General features: G+C 41.9%; 1 protein-coding gene across 1 annotated transcript in view; it reads left to right on the top strand.

The window, feature by feature from the left end:
* Positions 1–1,488: 1,488 nt before the first annotated feature.
* LOC124282398 (cartilage oligomeric matrix protein-like) overlaps positions 1,489–17,257 on the top strand; it is a 43,984-nt gene continuing 28,215 nt past the window's right edge. The window contains exons 1-3 of the mRNA XM_046718376.1: positions 1,489–1,753; positions 3,421–3,588; positions 11,414–11,628. Of these exons, the coding sequence (XP_046574332.1) occupies positions 1,672–1,753; positions 3,421–3,588; positions 11,414–11,628 (465 nt within the window). The 5' untranslated portion in view covers positions 1,489–1,671. The remainder of the gene's footprint in view (positions 1,754–3,420; positions 3,589–11,413; positions 11,629–17,257) is intronic.

The raw sequence follows: 17,257 nt of genomic DNA, 5'->3' as shown, positions 1-17,257 counted from the left end.
CCGGACCTTCACGGGTGGGAGACACCAGAAATGGGCTTCACACATTATACCCATATGGGGAATCTAACCCGTGTTTTTGGCTTGACGAACGAACGCTTTAACCACTAGGCTACCTTACCGCCCCTACACAATGACCAGAGCTGAAATTGCCCAATGTCATTCTGAACTGTCGTGCCGAGTACACATGCCTTGCATTGTGTACACATATTCCTGATTTCTGACAAGTTTGGACTACCACATGTGTTCTGCTTGAGAACGACAGTCCTGAACGTCTGTATCCCATTAGTTGCTGAAGGCACTGGTGACCCACGCGTCTGTGGCGCAGTCATTCTCCATGCAGAGTTGCGCCCCTTAGTCGTATCAGGATTCAACGACCATAGGTCCGGATATGATCATTGGTTTGGCTTCTCTGTTATCGAGCTAAATGGGAGTTGAGATGATCAGATAACGTGATACTCTATTACGTAATAAAATAAATTATCAGAGCATTACATTTACGAAAGCATGGGCGAATACGGACACGTATTTTAGCATAGAAGTGGAATCAAACAGCATGAGACCACCCAGTTAAGAAAGGAAAATCATTATTATGATTAAAGGTTAAGTAAGTGAGTTTAGTTTTACGCCGCTTTTAGCAATATTCTAGAAATATCACGGCTAGGGACACCAGAAATGGGTTTTACCTTGTGGTTAAAGCCTTGGCTCGAACCCGGGTTCGATTCCCCACATAGGTACAATGGATGAACCCCATTTCTGGTGTCCCCCGCAGTGATATTGCTGGAATATTGCAAAAGGCGGTGTAAAACACTTCACTTACTCACTCACATTTCATCTCACACCTCATCACACCCATCTACGAAGGTTGATCCTTCTACATTTGAAAAAAAACGTATTTATGTCTGTGAGTTCACAGGAAATCCTTTTCCGATAAATACGATGAAAATTTAAATTCGTTTGGAGCCATGCGAAGTCAGACTAATTAAAAACACATTTCCTCTCGAGGGTTCATTCTTTAAAACTACTTTTTTAAAAACAAGGTACGCAAGGAACTTTAATTCATACGAGAAACATCAATCGCTTCGGTCGCCATGACAATGGCTTGTGAAAATTTTCCCACACACTTGCACATTTCACTGCATATATATTGAAACTAAATATATTGTTCCAACTTGCAATACGCGACATAACGACACGTGTTTCACGGATGCCATTCAGACTTCATTCTTGATATCATGTTTTAGAGCATGTCTCCTACAGCACATGGAATAATCCCATATTGGAGGCATTAAAAGTGACAGAAACAGGTTACCGCCCCTCCCTTATCGCGGGGGCAAACAATCGCCGTCTGAACGCGGACACCCCGGACCTTGCAACCAATTGTTCTCAGGTGTACGAATCGCGGGAAAACCGTAAATAATTGGCATGGCTGTTGAAATTCTAGCCCGAGACAAAATGTGGGTTAGATTAAATGTTGGAGGTAGCCGAGGAGAGAGGAGCTTCTCGTCCCTTCCCCTAGGTCCTGTGTAGTTAGCCCCCTTTTAGTGATCCCTCACCCCAGTAGCTCTCGCAGTTACCCCCTAGAACAACTGGCCTGTGTCTGTGGATACTACTTGGTGTTGAGTGAGAGTGATTATCTTAATGGTGACGGTGACGTTGTGAGGACAGTCCACCATGCAGTTGTTCACGTCACTGATGCTGGCTATGGTTGCTCAGGTCGTCCACAGTCAGCGTAGAAGCGCCAGAGTCAGACCAGGTGAGGATTTCATTGAGTCTTTGACACGGACATAGTCATTTGCATTATAATTGTATGCTACCATTATTTTAGAGCATATGCGCGCCTGAGTTTCCGATATCCATCTTAAATTGCCTACAATCGTAATAACTTAAATGTCCTGTGTACGCCATGCTGGGGAATCGTGCATTTAGCAAGGGTCACGCGAATCGTGTACCAAACACTGTTGGCTGCGATCTTTATACCGATGTATGTCGACTAATAGTTCAGCCTGTTAAATGGCCTCAATCTAGTCTTAAATGCAAAACTGTGATATCTTTTTAACATACTACACAAATGTTGCTTAGGATCACGGTTTAATTATTTTAAAGAAATCATCTAACAGTTAAAGATTGAAATATCCCGGTACACAATGATTGGGTAACACCCACACAGGACAACAGTTTCATGACAGAGGGCTGCATTAATGGGATCGATGTGCACGAGGTGCTTGAAACCATGTGTTCGGATGTATCGTGACAGAATTGTCGCATGTCTTTACCCGAGAGCAAAAAGAAAACATTTGCCATTGAGGATAATAACAACTGAATACGCTTGAGCCGCCCAGCATCAAAGACGTCTTTTCACGCCCGAAGAATTAGGCAGATGCAGGGGCATGCTTGAAACTGGGCCAGTACAACGTTGAAAACGCCGTTCGTGTTAAACAAAGTGTGATCAGCATGGCATGGAATTGATACCAGACGTTTGGATCGGCTACCCAGCGACCTGCAAGTGGTCGACAGCGTTCCGCCACTCCGCAGGAAAACAGGTTTCTCCTCACTGCTGCAAGGCATCTTCACATCGTGATTGCTATCACATACACGTTACTGCGAGGGTTTGGGTGGGGTGGGGTTGGGATTGGGTGTGTTTTAGCTTGACATAGAATTTGATTTCACGATTTTTGGACGTTTCACCTTTGGTCTCGTTTTGAAGGGTGATTTGACTGATGATTGTCACATGTTTGTTGGCGCCGTGCGGCAAGTGACGGACGTTCGTTCAATAAACGTGCGCAATAGCATCTAGCTATTCAAATAGAGGCATACAATCAGACAAATTACCTTTTAAAGCGGTGATCCTTTGCAAACTTTGAGTATTATAGTTATTTTGCTATACTTTAACAGATTACAGCTTAATATGTATGTGATACGTTTAAGGCAAACATTTAGCGTGCAAAGTACTGTATTTGAGTTTACGGACTGGTCTTATTACCCTAATGACCAAATATGTGTCCCTTCTTGGTGGTTTTTGGCCAAAACGAAGCCACGAAGGTCTGCATGGTCTATCATTGAATTAATTACCCATGAAGATCCGCGTCAGAATTGGTCTTCAGCAATCCATGCTTGTCGTAAAAGGCGACTAACGGGATCGGGTGGTCAGGCTCCTGACTTGGTTGCCACATGTCATCGTATCCCAATCACGTAGATCGATGCTCATGCTGTTGATCACTGGGTTGTCTGGTCCAGACTCGAATATTTACAGACAGATTATTCCATACAGCTGGAATGTTGCTGAATGTGGCGTAAAACTAAACTCACTCACTGACTTGCAAATGTAATCTACAATCGGTGAATCAGATATTTGAAATTTTATGTTTCAAACTATATCTTCAGTATCCAAATGCCAACTCATATATATATTCTTCATTCTAGTTCCTGATGCACGACTTGAGGAGGCGTTCGCTACAAGTAACGAAATCTTCTTCGCTGGACAGTTCAGTGCCCCACGTGACACCAGACGTAGCCTCGTTCTGGCCAGAATCCAGAGTCCTCAGCTCCAAACACTGTTTGAGGTTTCGGTTGGTTTTACTCAACCACAAGGTGAGTTGCAGAGAGTTGCAGAGAGCCCATATACGTGCATGTTGGTGTTCCCGATTCACATACATGTTTCAATGCATGTATACTTAGGCGTCCATGGAGCCACAATTTATTGTGCATAGTTAGGTCCCTTTGTCTTGCCAAACTACTGTTGGTTCGACGTCCAGATATGCACTGAAGATAATCCTTGGGGTACAGGTACCATACCCCTAAGGGACCATTCATAATTTATGGCTGGGTGGTGGTGGTGATGATTTTAGAGAGAGAGGGGGATTTTTCACCCATTTTGTTCTGGGGGTAGGTAGGGGGTCATCAATTTTGTACATATGGTAATATGAATAAATAATGCTTAAAAATTATGGGAAGAGGTTTGGGGGTGTCATTCATTTTGTACATGACAGTCATGCAGGGGTCACTTACTTTGTACATAAATTTTATAGGGGGACATTCACATTGTGTATGCTTCTCCCTAAGAAACATCAACAACAGCCCCATAAATTATAAACGATCCCTAAGCGTGGGTGTCATAATTGTGATGTTGTCACCGACTCCATCGCAATCGCCTCCATATAGCTAGAGCACGATTGAGTGCGGCGTTAAACAAAAACAAATAAACAAACAAAAACGTAATCGTAAATTATATTAGAATCACCAATAACATTGTAGACCACTCAGCTGTAGGGAATACGGTTGATACAAATAATAGAATCTTGCCGTACGTTTTCACAATCCATCCTATTCAAACATCCAATATATATTAAACTTAACACCGAGTTGGTTTGTAGACACGTTTGTAGACTAGTTAGTCTGAAGACAAGTTGGTTTGTAGACTAGTTGGCCTGAAGACAAGCAGGTTTGTACACAAGGTTTTTTTTTAGACTGGTTGGTCTGAAGACAAGTTAGTTTGTAGACAAGTCGATTTGTAGACTAGTTGGTTTGTAGACAAGTTGGTTGGTATGTCAGCGCTTTGAGCATGCAATGTGCACATATAAACGCGCAATATTATTATTATTATTATTATTATTATTATTATTATTATTATTATGTTTGTACACACGTTGATTTGTAGACTAGTTGATTTGAAGACAAGTTGATTTGTAGACAAGTTTGTTTGAAAACAAAACTGGGTGTCCGATTGTACGATGATAACGGTGATTTAAGTTGATCATGTGACTAACTCCCGTGCCTTACAGTAAACCGTAGCTGTGCTGCTCCACGCCTTTTATCATACCAACCTCCAGTTATAGACGCTCAAGCATCTGTCACCTATAACGGTGTATGTTTTGTATTTGAATTCACTTCGTTCACTTCCGTTGTTTATGTGTGTAGGATGGCATTCAACATAAATTACGCAGCAGACTGGCAAACAATTTCTTCACAAGCCGGTTCGGTCTGTGCAGAGACTGTTTACGTTATGTCTTACGAGTGTGTGCACAACTGGGGGTGCCGGGTCTCAGATTAAAGAACAATAAACCCTGTGGACCCTCATCTCGCAACGTTGGACGTTACGGCGTTAGGTGGTCGCGACGGGGTGTGGCGGACATCTGTAGGCCTGGTGTAACACCTCAACAGTAGAACACCGTGGAACATGGTCAGGACAGGCAAGATGTTCTGAATGAGGACTGGGTTAGGTTCGACTTTTGTCTGCCACACGCCTTGACTTTCGTTCGTTGTGAGGTCACCATGCGTGTCAATGGTTTATAGACACGAGTTGTATGCCTTGTCAATAAGTTCATGTTAGTACCAGATGTACAAGTTGTAGTCTCTCTGCCAAAGCCTTGAGAAAAAAGTACAAAGTTAATCCTAAACAAGTCTAGATTGAAGTGGGAAGGAACGAATGCTTATGCAATAATGAACCACCTGATTTATGGGCAACACAAAGCCCTGAAACGACGTGTATACAAAAAAGAAGAAGTTGACATCCATAATATTTTGCCTTGAACCAAGACTACACGAAACGTGTTTGCGTTACAATTCATCCAAGAATGACCCAAGCCTTCAAGAAACACATCTGTACAACCATTTATCCAGAGGCATCCCGATATTTAAAGGAAGTAATATACCACCATGCATCTGATAATCATCCATAATGTAAAGGAACAAATATATGTGACCATTAATCCAGTAATAATCCAATATCTCACGGGAAACAGATGTATGTGGACATTTATCCAACAATGATTAAATCCAACAAGAATGAGACCATTAGCCAGTAATGATCCAAGATCTCAAGGGATACAGATGTATGTGGACATTTATCCAACAATGATCAAATCCAACAAGAATGAGACCATTAGCCAGTAATGATCCAAGATCTCAAGGGATACAGATGTATGTGGACATTTATCCAACAATGATCAAATCCAACCAGAATGAGACCATTAGCCAGTAATGATCCAAGATCTCAAGGGATACACATTTATCCAACAATGATCAAATCCAACAAGAATGAGACCATTAGCCAGTAATGATCCAAGATCTCAAGGGATACAGATGTATGTGAACATTTATCCAACAATGATCAAATCCAACAAGAATGAGACCATTAGCCAGTAATGATCCAAGATCTCAAGGGATACAGATGTATGTGGACATTTATCCAACAATGATCAAATCCAACAAGAATGAGACCATTAGCCAGTAATGATCCAAGATCTCAAGGGATACAGATGTATGTGAACATTTATCCAACAATGATCAAATCCAACAAGAATGAGACCATTAGCCAGTAATGATCCAAGATCTCAAAGGGATACAGATGTATGTGGACATTTATCCAACAATGATCAAATCCAACAAGAATGAGACCATTAGCCAGTAATGATCCAAGATCTCAAGGGATACAGATGTATGTGGACATTTATCCAACAATGATCAAATCCAACAAGAATGAGACCATTAGCCAGTAATGATCCAAGATCTCAAGGGATACAGATGTATGTGGACATTTATCCAACAATGATCAAATCCAACAAGAATGAGACCATTAGCCAGTAATGATCCAAGATCTCAAGGGATACAGATGTATGTGGACATTTATCCAACAATGATCAAATCCAACAAGAATGAGACCATTAGCCAGTAATGATCCAAGATCTCAAGGGATACAGATGTATGTGGACATTTATCCAACAATGATCAAATCCAACAAGAAGAATGAGACCATTAGCCAGTAATGATCCAAGATCTCAAAAGGGATACAGATGTATGTGGACATTTATCCAACAAATGATCAAATGAGACCAACAAGAATGAGACCATTAGCCAGAAATGATCCAAGATCTCTCAAGGGATACAGATGTATGTGGACATTTATCCAACAATGATCAAATCCAACAAGAATGAGACCATTAGCCAGTAATGATCCAAGATCTCAAGGGATACAGAGTACATTGATCAACAATGATCAAATCAAGAATGAGACCATTAGCCAGTAATGATCCAAGATCTGGATACAGATGGACATTTATCCAACAATGATCAAATCCAACAAGAATGAGACCATTAGCCAGTAATGATCCAAGATCTCAAAGGGATACAGAAGGGATACAGATGTATGTGAGACATTTATCCAACAATGATTCAAATCCAACAAGAATGAGACCATTAGCCAGTAATGATCCAAGATCTCAAGAGATACAGATGTATGTGAACATTTATCCAACAATGATCAAATCCAACAAGAATGAGACCATTAGCCAGTAATGATCCAAGATCTCAAGGGATACAGATGTATGTGAACATTTATCCAACAATGATCAAATCCAACAAGAATGAGACCATTAGCCAGTAATGATCCAAGATCTCAAGGGATACAGATGTATGTGGACATTTATCCAACAATGATCAAATCCAACAAGAATGAGACCATTAGCCAGTAATGATCCAAGATCAAAGGGATACAGATGTATGGATACAAGATGATCAAATGTGAGACCATTACATTGATCCAAGATCTCATACAATGATGTGGACATTTATCCAACAATGATCAAATCCAACAAGAATGAGACCATTAGCCAGTAATGATCCAAGATCTCAAAGGGATACAGATGTATGTGGACATTTATCCAACAATGATCAAATCCAACAAGAATGAGACCATTAGCCAGTAATGATCCAAGATCTCAAGGGATACAGATGTATGTGAACATTTATCCAACAATGATCAAATCCAACAAGAATGAGACCATTCCAAGATCCAGTAATGATCCAAGATCTCAAGGGATACAGATGTATGTGGACATTTATCCAACAATGATCAAATCCAACAAGAATGAGACCATTAGCCAGTAATGATCCAAGATCTCAAGGGATACAGATGTATGTGAACATTTATCCAACAATGATCAAATCCAACAAGAATGAGACCATTAGCCAGTAATGATCCAAGATCTCAAGGGATACAGATGTATGTGGACATTTATGGGTGTTGACTGAAATGGGTGTTGCCTGACAGCGCCTGCTGAACGCCGTCTTCAGATAGAACATGAATGGGTCCATATGATGTGTTTAGCCACATAGATAATAATTAGAAAGTCAATTAGTAGACAGAGGGACACTATTTGTACTTGAGTACATCTTTTTGAATAGTGGTTATCACTGTGGTATTTTCTTTAACTAGCACCGCCCTATAGCTGGAATATTGGTGAGTGCGGCGTAAAACTAACCTCACTCACTTCAAATAGCCATGATGCATCCTGAAGTAATAAATTTAAAGACAGAATGCTCACTGGGGCCTGTTAGCAGTTGTCACTGTTTGTTTAAAATAAATGTGGGTGTGAAGGGGATATTTCAGCTTCCTTAATATACTTAAAGTTCAGCTTTTCACAGTTAGACTATTTTATGGTATTTAAAACAGGATTTTCACACTGAACGTCCGCGTGATGCACGTATTCCAACAATAGCCAGGTGTTATATGCCAGATGTCGTGTTACACCCATACTATGCAATTGTATATTTTTATGTAGGAGTGGCGTTCAATTTCAGACAAAAGGTGAGGAACACAAAATGTAATTCGTTTATATGTTCAATGTAATAACATTTCTTATTAATGCACCCAAGGTGCATATGTCCTTCAGAAATGTTATAGTAGGTAAAAAGATATTTGTTTTAACGCTTCCTGGCACTGAGCATTAAAGGATAAAAAACAGAAGGTAATCGCAGTGGAGATTTAAGTTGTCAAAAAGAAAGAATATTCACTTAGGTCAAGGTTTGGATTTAAGGAGTTTGATTTAACAGGTCAAAGCTACATCCTCTTAAAGCAGATGGGGGTTAGTCTAGTGGTTAAAGCGTTGGCTCGTCACGCCGAAGACCCGTGTTCGAATCCCATGGGTACAATGTGTGAAGCCCATTTCTGGTGTCCCCTGCCGTGATGTAGCTGGAATATTGCTAACAGTGGCGTAAAACCAAACTCAGTCAGTCAGTGTTAAAGCAGATGGTCCCCGAGAAGATCCAGAGTAGAATATGTCTTCAGCAACCCATGGTTGTCGTAAAGGTGACTAACGGGATCGGGTGGTCAGGCTCGCTGACTTGGTTGACACATGTCATCGTATCCCAATCACGTAGATAGATGCTCATGCTGTTGATCAATGCGTTGTCTGGTCAGACTCGATTATTTACAAACAGCCGACATATGGGGCGCGTTGGGCGAGCTGGCTAAGGCGCCAGGCTAGTGATCCAGCGAGGTTGAGGTACCGGGATTGAGCCAACCTGTGACCGGGTGTAAAAACCTTGGAGTCAACTTTGTGTGCAGACTCTTTCAGTGTTGTCACAACCCCTAGTGTACAGTACACAACCCTGTGCACTTAAAAGAATCCACGAATCCGTTGGTATTTGGCCAGTTGGTGGCCACATGAATACGTGCAAACACCTAGTTGCGGGTACAGCAACGTGCAGTGAAAATGGACAAAGTACTGTGACTATGTGTCCCAGTCCACCCAGCTGTGAATGGGTACCTCGTTAGGATGAGAAAGCCACAATAACTCGGTGCGCCTAGTGGCAGCAAGAGTTGTATACTCCCCAGGGAGTTGAGATTGATAATGCGATGTGCCGTTGAGATTGACATCCAATGATCGAGGGAAACAATACCAGCGCCTTGAGCATGCACTAGTGCGTGGATATGTGCGCTATATAAATATCCTATAATAATAATATAGCTGGGATGTGGATGAATGCGGCATAAAACAACATACAAACAATAAAAACTAAATCCGCTGGTGCAACTCTTTTTGAAATAGAGCATCACCTTGCACGGACAGCAACCGGGACAGCAGGCGACGTGTTGACATCAACGTTTTACCGTCCATATATTCATAAATTAGGGGTGTGTATTGGCAAATGAATTGTACTGCGATTCAGGTACATATATTGCGATATATTGGGAACTTAAGCGTTTGACAGTGAGTGACACTAATTGTGCATTGTAATTATGTCCCTGAACATATATCCATATTTGTGGTGGCGCGTGGTCCTGTGCTTAAAGCTCAGGTCACAAATCGGTGAAGTTAAGCAGCGTCGAGCTCGGAGAGTCCTTGGATGGGTGACCGTGTTTGGCAGCTTGACTCCTGAGAGTTTCTAGGACTTGAGTCCTGCACAACGAAGCACATGTGACACATGTGGTCTCACCTTAGGCAAGTGAGTTTGTTCAAAATTGTCTCTGTTCACCCAGCAGGAAAATGGGTACCCGGTGGAAAAAAGTCATATGACTATAATCTTCTAGCGCCTAACAGGCAGCTTGGGTTATCCGGGGTAATAATGGCCTTGATTGTTAGCGCTATGAGCATACCTAGTGTGGAGTTTGGCGCTATATAAATGGACACATTATTATTATTATTAACATATATGTTGTGGATCTGATAACAGCAATCTCAAACTTAGGTTGCATAGTCAGGGATTCTGTTTTCTTTTTTATACAATGTATAGTATTACAGTATGCCGTTTTGTCATTGAACATGGAAGGAAAACATTTGTTGTGAATGAAAGTCTGTGTAGAATTAAATTTAGACCATAAAGATAATCACAAAAACGTCATATATGTTCTTTACCCAAAATACCGGTTCTCAGAAAATATATTGCAATACGTATCGTTTGAAAAGCGTAGTGCGATATACCGGTAATACCGTGCAGTCCTACCATTAATAACAAACCCCTTGGAAGCTCAGAGTGAGTGAGTGAGTGAGTGAGTTTAGTTTTACGCCGCACTCAGCAATATTCCAGCTATATGGCTGCGGTCTGTAATTAATTGAGTCTGGACCAGAGAATCCAGTGATCAACATCATGAGCATCGATCAACGCAATTGGGATACAATGACATGTGTCAATCAAGCCAGCGAGCCTGACCACCCGATCCCGTTAGTCGCCTCTTACGACAAGCATGGGTTACTGAAGATCAATATTCTAACCCAGACCTTCACAGGTAGAGAGCCAGTATATGTTTTCGTTCACTATTGAATTGCACTGCTCCACATTTCGTGGTATATTTTGTTTGTTTGTTTTGTGTTGATTTCATATATATATATAAAGTAATATCATTTACTGCCTTTCTGCTAGCCGTTTAATTACAGTGAGCGAGTGAGCTAGTTTAGTTTTACGCCGCTTTTAGAAATATTCCAGTAATATCACGGCGGGGAACACCAGAAATTGGCTTCACACAATGTACCCATATGGGGAATCGAACCTGAGTCTTCGGCGTGACGAGAGAACGCTTTAACCATTAGGCTATTCGACCGTCCCCGTTTAATTACACATCTGTGACGGAAGTATTAGGTTATGAATTTGTAATTGAAAAGACAGACAAATAGTAATATGTCATTGCTCTCCTCTTCAGTGGTTGTGCGACTGCGCACACGTGACAGACGGGAATACCAGTTAACCTTCCCGACCCGTGCCCTTCATCAGAATGACCGGAAGCGCTTCATCCTCCATTTCACCGAGATGGATAAACCAAGCAATGGTATTCGACTGTTCGTGGACTGTCAAAACATCGGCCTGGACACAACAGAGATCCCCATCAGGAGTTTACTCAGGGGAAATCTCAATGTGGTAAGTTAACCCAAATTAGAAATGTTTCAAGTGCAGTCACCCAGGTGGCTTATTATCCCCCCTCAACGCGTTTTTTTTTTTTTTTTTTGTGTTTGTATTAAAATGGACTCCGTCCGTGCGTGTATATATATATTAAAATGGACTCCGTCCGTGCACATTTGTCTTTTCCGGAGCAGAACTCTAAAACCGTTCAATGTTTCTTCACCAAACTTGGCACATACATAGATCTGGTGGTGTACTGGTGCCATTTGGTAGTTTTGGATTTCTGAATAAAATATTTTTGGCATTTCCATGGCAACAAGTTTGACATTGACTAAAATTGGTGATAGTGCTCCTGTCTGGAGCAGAACTTTTAAAACCTTTCAATACTCTCCTTCCACTTTTCTATATACACACCTAAATATTTGACATAATCATAACTCGTAGACATAATCATGAAGAGTATTTTGCCATTGCGGGGGATATTGATGACATTGTCTTCTTACTGACATTGTAGGTCATATGTCTCACATTGTACTCATGTGTTGCACGTGTCGCTATTAAGGTGAAACCTTAATTATATAACTTGTGTTGCAAAGGTGATTTCTCCATTATGTAAGTCTCTACTTTTGTTTGTTTACTATGTAACTCGTGTTGGTTGGTTTATTGTCAGCAACATTCCAGCAATATGGCTGCGGTCTGTAAATAATCGAGTCTGGACCAGACAATCCAGTGAGCAACAGCATGAGCATCGATCTGCGCAATTGGGAACCGATGACATGTGTCAACCAAGTCAGCGAGCCTGACCACCCGATCCCGTTAGTCGTCTCTTACAACAAGCATGGGTTGCTGGAGATCAATTCTACCCCGGATCTTCACGGGTTTACCAAAGTAAAACCATCATTATTTCATTCGTGTTGCGGGGCGGTGGGGTAGCCTAGTGGTTGAAGCGTTTGCTCGTCACGCCGAAGACCCGAGTTCGATTCCCCGCATGGGTACAATGTACAATGTGTGAAGCCCATTTCTGGTGTCCCCGCCGTTATATTGCTGGAATATTGCTAAAAGCGGCGTAAAACTACACTCACTCACTCATTCATGTTGCAACTGTTGCAGTGCGTGTTATTGTAAGTCATGCTACAAATGGAAAACCTCCGTGTTGAGGCCTGTTATTATTCATGGGGACAAGTAATGTTGTAAATTTCCCCATGAAGAGAGACAAATGGTACTTATATGTTGTAGTTTATACCTTGATAGAAACCTGAGTATTGTAATTCATAGTCCTCAAGGGAAACCTACTGTCCGTCATGTTACTATTTGAAAACCTCAAGGCAGTACGCCATGTTTCTTTTGGAAAACCTCAATGCTGTCCGTCACGTTACCATTGGAAAACCTCAATGCTGTCCGTCACATTACTACTGGAAAACCTCAATGCTGTCCGTCATGTTACTATTGGAAAACCTCAATGCTGTCCGTCACGTTACCATTGGAAAACCTCAATGCTGTCCGTCACGTTACCATTGGAAAACCTCAATGCTGTCCGTCACGTTACTATTGGAAAACCTCAATGCTGTCCGTCACGTTACCATTGGAAAACCTCAATGCTGTCCGTCACGTTACTATTGAAAACCTGGAAAACCTCAATGTCCGTCACGTTACTATTGAAAACCCCAATGCTGTCCGTCGTACACGTGTCCCATCAATGCTGTCCGTCACGTTACTAAAACCTCAATGCTGTCCGTCATGTTACCATTCCGTCACGTTACGTCTGCGTTACTATTGAAAAACCTCAATGCTGTCCGTCACGTTACTATTGGAAAAAAACCTCAATGCTGTCCGTCATGCGTTACCATTGGAAAACCTCAATGCTGTCCGTCACGTTACCATTGGAAAACCTCAATGCTGTCCGTCGTTACCATTTGAAAACCTCAATGCGTCCGTCACACCATGCTGTCCGTTGGAAAACCTCAATGCTGTCCGTCACGTTACCATTGGAAAACCTCAATTGGAAAACCTCAATGCTGTCCGTCACGTTACTATTGAAAACCTCAATGCTGTCCGTCACGTTTCCGCTCTCAATGCTGTCGTCACGTTACGTGTTATTTGAAAACCTCATGTTACTATTGGAAAACATCAATGCTGTCCGTCACGTTACTACTTGGAAAACCTCAATGCTGTCCGTCACGTTACCATTGGAAAACCTCAATGCTGTCCGTCACGTTACTATTGGAAAACCTCAATGCTGTCCGTCATGTTACTATTGGAAAACCTCAATGCTGTCCGTCACGTTACCATGGAAAACCTCAATGCTGTCCCACTGGAAAACCTCAATGCTGTCCGTCACGTTACTATTGGAAAACCTCAATGCTGTCCGTCATGTTACTATTGGAAAACCTCAATGCTGTCCGTCACGTTACCAATGGAAAACCTCAATGCTGTCCGTCACGTTACCATTGAAAAACCTCAATGCTGTCCGTCACGTTACTATTTGAAAAGCTCAATGCTGTCCACCATGTTACTATTGGAAAACATCAATGCTGTACGCCATGTTACACATTGAAAACCTCAGTGGTGTAATCATGTTATTAATGAAAAACCTAAATGATGTACGTCATCAAAACTTCAGTGGTGTAAGACCTGTGTCCTGTAAGTCGTGTTACTAATATATGACCCAAATGTTGTGAACCCTTTCTCTGACGAAAATCATCAATGTTTAAATCCTATTATTTACTTAAAGCTGTAAGTCCGTGTTTGAGCCATGTTGGAACCCTCAGTGTTGCAACTGTTGGTCCTCAGCTGAATCCACAGTGCTGTAACTGTTGGTCCTCAGCTGAATCCACAGTGTTGTAACTGTTGGTCTTCAACTCAATCCACAGTGTTGTAACTGTTGGTCCTCAACTCAATCCACAGTGTTGTAACTGTTGGTTCTCAGCTCAATCCACAGTGTTGCAACTGTTGGCCTTCAACTGAATCCACAGTGTTGTAACTGTTGGTCCTCAGCTGAATCCACAGTGTTGTAACTGTTGGTCTTCAACTGAATCCACAGTGTTGTAACTGTTGATCCTCAACTCAATTCACAGTGTTGTAACTGTTGGTTCTCAGCTCAATCCACAGTGTTGCAACTGTTGGCCTTCAACTGAATCCACAGTGTTGTAACTGTTGGTTCTCAGCTCAATCCACAGTGTTGTAACTGTTGGCCTTCAACTGAATCCACAGTGTTGTAACTGTTGGTTCTCAGCTCAATCCACAGTGTTGTAACTGTTGGTTCTCAGCTCAATCCACAGTGTTGTAACTGTTGGTCCTCAGCTGAATCCAAAGTGTTGTAACTGTTGGTCTTCAACTGAATCCACAGTGTTGTAACTGTTGGTTCTCAGCTCAATCCACAGTGTTGTAACTGTTGGTTCTCAGCTCAATCCACAGTGTTGTAACTGTTGGTCCTCAGCTGAATCCAAAGTGTTGTAACTGTTGATCCTCAACTCAATTCACAGTGTTGCAACTGTTGGCCTTCAACTGAATCCACAGTGTTGTAACTGTTGGTTCTCAGCTCAATCCACAGTGTTGTAATTGTTGGTTCTCAGCTCAATCCACAGTGTTGTAACTGTTGGTCTTCAACTGAATCCACAGTGTTGTAACTGTTGGTTCTCAGCTCAATCCACAGTGTTGTAACTGTTGGTTCTCAGCTCAATCCACAGTGTTGTAACTGTTGGTCCTCAGCTGAATCCAAAGTGTTGTAACTGTTGGCCTTCAACTGAACCCCCAGTGTTGTAACTGTTTGCCTTCAACTGAATCCACAGTGTTGTAACTGTTTGCCTTCAACTGAACCCCCAGTGTTGTAACTGTTGGCCTTCAACTGAACCCCCAGTGTTGTAACTGTTTGCCTTCAACTGAACCCCCAGTGTTGTAACTGTTGGCCTTCAACTGAACCCCCAGTGTTGTAACTGTTGGCCTTCAACTGAACCCCCAGTGTTGTAACTGTTTGCCTTCAACTGAACCCCCAGTGTTGTAACTGTTTGCCTTCAACTGAATCCACAGTGTTGTAACTGTTGGTTCTCAGCTCAATCCACAGTGTTGCAACTGTTGGCCTTCAACTGAATCCACAGTGTTGTAACTGTTGGTCCTCAACTCAATCCACAGTGTTGTAACTGTTGGCCTTCAACTGAATCCACAGTGTTGTAACTGTTGGTCCTCAACTGAATCCACAGTGTTGCAACTGTTGGCCTTCAACTGAATCCACAGTGTTGTAACTGTTGGTCCTCAACTCAATCCACAGTGTTGTAACTGTTGGCCTTCAACTGAATCCACAGTGTTGCAACTGTTGGTCCTCAACTGAATCCACAGTGTTGTAACTGTTGGTCCTCAACTGAATCCACAGTGTTGTAACTGTTGGTCTTCAACTGAATCCACAGTGTTGTAAACTGGTTGGAATCTATAGTGTTGTAACTGTTGGTCCTCAACTGAATCCACAGTGTTGTAACTGTTGGTCCTCAACTGAATCCACAGTGTTGTAACTGTTGGTCCTCAACTCAATCCACAGTGTTGTAACTGTTGGTCTTCAACTGAACCCCCAGTGTTGTAACTGTTGGTCCTCAACTGAATCCACAGTGTTGTAACTGTTGGTCCTCAACTCAATCCACAGTGTTGTAACTGTTGGTCTTCAACTGAATCCACAGTGTTGTAACTGTTGGTCCTCAACTGAATCCACAGTGTTGTAACTGTTGGTCCTCAACTGAATCCACAGTGTTGTAACTGTTGGTCCTCAACTGAATCCACAGTGTTGTAACTGTTGGCCCTCAGTGAATCCACAGTCCTGTAGCTTTCACACCTTAAAGAACTACAACAAGATTTTTTTCTTTACTCAGCAATATAAGCTCCACTGATATTTCATTGCTACTTGGCTACAACATTTACACACATGGCTGGGAGTATTCCGAGATCTAGATGGCAACACGCCATAACAGTCCCTACATGTATGTTTTCCACCAACGCCATAACCCTGAGACTTCCAACGAACTGGATTGTGTTCTTTAAGTGGGTTTATGCTTTCCACATGTACACTGGCGACAACTGGTATGTAATTCTACGCCTATTTCCCGCTGTGGTCACTTCAAACAAAGACCTTTCATGCCGCCATGAATATGAAATCAGAAGAGTGTTTTATACAATCGCAGGTATTTAGATGAAATTGACACGCCACCGGTCAAGTCTTTGACAAACTGAAATATCACCACGTGGAACGCCTTACTGAGAGTTCTCAGTATTCAAATACATGACACATGTGTCAATATTGCTGGGTGACATTGGGGAAAGGGCGAGAAATGTTGCCTCCAGCAGAAAATACAATGTAATTTCTCCTCGTGCATACTACGTGCATGGTTCGAAGTGAAACGCTATTTTTGAATGAATTTCTTGGTGGACTCAAAGTTTCGTATCAACAGGACTGGCATTCTGCACTAATAAAAGGCACAAAAACATTTGGATACACGTTGTTTAAACCTATGTTTGTGTTGAATCCTATATCTTCATAGTTAGCTATTTTAAACATAGACGTGCGCTTGCTCAGTTTAGATCGGGGTCTCATAAACTACGAATAGAAACTGGCAGGTATATTGGTGAGGCTAGAAATGACAGATTATGTAATATCTGTAAATTGCCA

The sequence above is a fragment of the Haliotis rubra genome, unplaced genomic scaffold (assembly GCF_003918875.1).
Source record: "Haliotis rubra isolate DU_JTF1 unplaced genomic scaffold, ASM391887v1 Scf3, whole genome shotgun sequence".
Taxonomy (NCBI): domain Eukaryota; kingdom Metazoa; phylum Mollusca; class Gastropoda; order Lepetellida; family Haliotidae; genus Haliotis; species Haliotis rubra.
This window is presented reverse-complemented; position numbering and strand designations above follow the sequence as displayed.